Source organism: Hevea brasiliensis, chromosome 1 (assembly GCF_030052815.1).
Source record: "Hevea brasiliensis isolate MT/VB/25A 57/8 chromosome 1, ASM3005281v1, whole genome shotgun sequence".
Taxonomy (NCBI): domain Eukaryota; kingdom Viridiplantae; phylum Streptophyta; class Magnoliopsida; order Malpighiales; family Euphorbiaceae; genus Hevea; species Hevea brasiliensis.
The window spans coordinates 111,967,810-111,972,112 of record NC_079493.1 but is presented as its reverse complement, the minus strand read 5'-3'; the positions used below and the strand labels follow the sequence as shown (position 1 = coordinate 111,972,112).

At 39.3% G+C, this 4,303-nt stretch overlaps 1 protein-coding gene across 1 annotated transcript; it reads left to right on the top strand.

Annotated features, from left to right (window-relative positions):
• Positions 1-204: 204 nt before the first annotated feature.
• LOC110636674 (protein AUXIN SIGNALING F-BOX 2) lies at positions 205-3,748 on the top strand. Its single transcript, XM_058147437.1, has 4 exons — positions 205-334; positions 737-1,203; positions 2,183-2,678; positions 2,767-3,748. The coding sequence occupies exons 1-4, from the start codon at positions 299-301 to the stop codon at positions 3,532-3,534; spliced, it is 1,767 nt and encodes a 588-aa protein (XP_058003420.1). The 5' UTR covers positions 205-298; the 3' UTR covers positions 3,535-3,748.
• Positions 3,749-4,303: the final 555 nt, after the last annotated feature.

The window sequence follows — 4,303 nt, the reverse complement described above, 5'->3', positions numbered from 1 at the left end:
TCTCTGACAATACCATTACTGGTCTCTTTAACAAGACTTTGGCAGTGAGAGAGAGGCTCACTTCGAAACCAGAGATAAGGACACATGCATGTCACCCCAATCAACGGTCTACATCGTCTTAACTTTTTTATATGATCACATGCACCATTAGATCTAAAACCCCGAGCTAACCATGGTTAAAGATTTTTGTTACACAACTTTACCATGGTTAGCTCAGCTGCTTCCCCGAGTTAAACTCAAAGCGCAAGTGTGTGTGTTTCAAAGAGAGAGATAGGAGAGATGAGCAAAGAATCTGTACATGGTCTCTCTCTGTAGCTTCATTTCCTATTATTGGGTATTAACATCATTGTATTTTGATTTGGTTGGCAATTTCCATTTATGGAAGTCTCAGATTCTTAGATCTGTGTTCTTTGATCTGTATTTTATCAACATTTTTCCTTTTTTTTTTTTCAATTTCTGTAATCATCACTTTTTGATTCAAACATGAGCACTCATAACCCAGCAGTGCATTTTCCTTCACTTTCTTGGGAAAATTTGACTTTTTTTTCTCTCTCGTCTCATTTCTAATAATACCCATTAGTTATTTTTGCATCTCCAGATCTACTATCTCGGCGTTTTACTTCTTATTCAAGATCTTGCTAAAATTTTACAGTTTTAGATCTGCGTTGTTTTCTGTATCAGTATCTTTCTATTTTTTCTTTTCTAGATTGAATGTGTATCGTCCCTTTTTGGTTAGGAGGAGGAAAAAAGAATGAATTATTTCCCAGACGAGGTATTAGAGCATGTGTTCGATTTTGTAACATCAAGCAGAGACCGCAACGCGTTGTCTCAGGTCTGTAAATCATGGTACAGGATCGAAAGTTCTAGCAGGCAGAAGGTGTTTATAGGAAATTGCTATGCGATCAGTCCAGAGAGAGTGATTGAGAGGTTTCCTGCTCTAAAGTCTATTGCTTTGAAGGGAAAACCTCATTTCGCTGACTTCAACCTGGTCCCGCATGAATGGGGAGGCTTCGTTTACCCTTGGATCGAAGCTTTCGCCCGGAACAGGGTCGGCTTGGAGGAGCTCCGGCTAAAGAGGATGGTGGTTTCCGATGACAGCTTGGAGTTGCTCTCAAGGTCTTTTGCCAATTTTAAGTCTTTGGTTCTTGTTAGTTGTGAAGGGTTCACCACTGATGGGCTAGCTGCTATTGCTGCTAATTGTAGGTAAGGGGGAAAAAGGTCAATTGTGTGAGCTTTTCTTTCCTACTTTTGTCGTTCTCGCCTCTATTTTTTAGATGTTTCATGGTCTGGGTTTATCTATTTAGCTTTTGTTTTATTCTAATGCGGTGTTGATTATTTGACTTGCTTAAAAAGAATGTTCCTATGACTTCCTCATGAGGCTACTTTTTAGTTTTTGCCTTGAATTGCTTGTAGAATTGCTTTTAGAAGTAGAAAAAATCTATTGCCATTTTCATTAAAACACTCTTCAGGAAGATTGTCAAGGTTTTCAGTTAATCAAGGGTGTTGGTGAAATTCAGGAAGGTGTAGAATTCCTTGCGGATCTGCTTTGATAGTTCCTTACACAGAGCATTAATAGTTCCTTCACAGATCAACCATGTTAGATGAATTGATAATTTTCATGTTTGTGATTTAGAAATTTTTGTGATGCTCTGTTTTTTCCTCTTGTTGCTGTTTGTAAAATCCTTTTTTGCCCCACATGCTTGCTTTCATTTCCAGATTTGCGTTGTTTCAGAGTCTGCAAGTTTTTGTCTGTGTTGGCTTCTTTATCTATATAGAGAGCATTGTTCTGTTGGCAAGCCAATGAATACAGTGGATGCTCTTATTTTAATTTAATTATCAGAAGATCAATGTTTCATCAGCACAGATGCACTGCTTTTCTGAAAATTTCCAGAACTTTTTTATTTGGCATTAAGTTTGTTATCAATGTATCGATAGTTTGGATTGTTGGTTCCCTTTTGAGGCTTTGCTTGTTTGCCTGCGTGTCAAAATAGTTATCCAATTTAATAAAATTAAAAGCCTCTAAGGTGAAAATGCCTGTTGTAAAAGGCAACAATTATCCTGGTTAGCTTACTATGATAAGAAAATGTGATGTAGGCGGTTGATATATGATGGGTGTTTAAAGTTCTGACTACGGCTCAAGTTTGTTCTTATCTTCCTGTTCATTTCCTCAATCTTTACCCAGGTGTCTTAGAGAGCTGGACTTGCAAGAAAATGAAGTTGAGGATCATAGAGGCCATTGGCTTAGTTGTTTCCATGACAGCCATACATCTCTTGTATCACTTAATTTTGCTTGCCTCAAAGGAGATATTAATTTAGGAGTTCTTGAGAGACTTGTAGCAAGATCTCCAAATCTCAGGAGTTTGAGGTTAAACCGTGCAGTTCCTTTTGATACACTCCAAAAAATATTGATGCAGTCGCCTAATTTAGTGGACTTGGGTGTAGGATCTTATGTACATGATCCAGATTCTGAAACCTACGATAAATTAGTGACTGCCATTGAAAAGTGTAAATCAGTCAGGAGTTTGTCAGGGTTTTTGGACGTTGCTCCTCACTGCCTGCCAGCTTTTCACTCGATTTGCCCAAACCTGACCTCCTTGAATCTAAGTTATGCTCCAGGAATTCAAGGTGGTGAGCTTACAAAGCTAATTCGCCACTGTAGGAAACTCCAGCGCTTATGGGTATGGCCTCATAACTAACTTTTAGGAAACTCAATGTTTTGCTTATTTTTCATCACATATGTAACAATATCTTTCACAATGTTTGCAGATACTAGACTGTATTGGAGATAAAGGGCTAGAAGTTGTGGCATCCACTTGTAAGGATTTGCAGGAACTGAGGGTTTTCCCTTCGGATCCCTACATAGGACATGCAGCAGTCACAGAAGAAGGCTTGGTTGCCATTTCTAGTGGTTGTCCTAAGCTTCATTCAATTTTATACTTCTGTCAGCAGATGACAAATGCAGCCCTCATAACAGTAGCCAAGAACTGCCCCAATTTTATCCGCTTTAGGTTGTGCATCCTGGATCCCACAAAACCAGATGCAGTGACTCAGCAGCCATTGGATGAAGGTTTTGGGGCTATTGTTCATTCATGTAGGGGTCTCAGGCGGCTATCACTTACTGGTCTCCTGACAGACCAAGTTTTCCTTTACATTGGGATGTATGCTGAGCAACTTGAAATGCTTTCAATTGCATTTGCTGGGGATAGTGACAAGGGAATGCAGTATGTGTTAAATGGTTGCAAAAGACTCCGCAAATTAGAGATCAGGGACAGTCCTTTCGGCAATGGAGCACTTCTGATGGACGTGGGAAAGTATGAAGCAATGCGATCCCTTTGGATGTCGTCCTGTGAAGTTACTCTTGGAGGCTGCAAGACCCTTGCAAAGAAGATGCCACGGCTCAATGTGGAGATCATGAACGAAAATGAGCAGACAGATTTTATTTTTGATGATGCACAGAAAGTGGACAAGATGTACCTATATCGGACATTGGCAGGGCAACGGAAAGATGCACCGGACTTTGTGTGGACTTTGTAGGTGAATCTGGGGTGTATCTTTCTGGCACTGCTGAATATTATTTTCTTTGTTATTAAGTGGTACTTTGTTAGGCTAGCTGATTTTTCGGATTTTTAGCCTGTTGGTTTTCTAGAGGCATGCTACTCTTTAATTTATCATAGAATCTATTTGTAAACTTTGTTATTATAAATAGAACTTTGTTAGTATAAATAGAACTTTGTTAGTATTGGCAAAATCAGTCAGTTTCAGATATTTCTCAAGTAGATGGAGGTGAATCTGGTTACAAGGAAATACCCAAGTGTCATTATGTTGAGAAAGTGGTGTGAAGATTGGTTAGCTATTCCAGCTTGTGACATGTCTGCATTTTTGCTGAGTACTCACCCTACAAATCATCACGATGCTCCCCAGGCAGGAGTCAAGGAAGCTTATCTTCTGAGTCCATTGTCTGAATGGGAATGTTGGTCTTACGCGAGTGTTGTACCTATTAATACTTCGTTTGAAGGAGAAACAGTAGCCTGTTCCAGCGAACTGGTATAGAAGATAACAATATTCGGACGGTTGTCTTGCTGGTTGCAACCATACGTAATTGTGTATTTAGGGCTGTGCTTTCCTCCAAAGGATAGATTTTGTAGACCTTAATGCTAGTGGCTAGTGGATTAATAAGTTCTCATCCATTAGATGCGGTCGTGCACCAGTCATTTTGTAGAGGTATTATGGCCATTGATGAAAGAAAATAATGGTAAATAGTCGAGTTATCAAGAAATTATTTGTTGTATTCATTGTATATACG

Excerpts from the sequence above, each read along its gene's own strand:
- LOC110636674 (XM_058147437.1), top strand. The coding sequence starts at position 299 with ATGGTCTCTCTCTGTAGCTTCATTTCCTATTATTGG. Across the intron at positions 335-736 it reads GCTTCATTTCCTATTATTGG|GAGGAGGAAAAAAGAATGAA; the intron begins GTATTAACATCA and ends CTTTTTGGTTAG. Across the intron at positions 2,679-2,766 it reads GGAAACTCCAGCGCTTATGG|ATACTAGACTGTATTGGAGA; the intron begins GTATGGCCTCAT and ends CAATGTTTGCAG.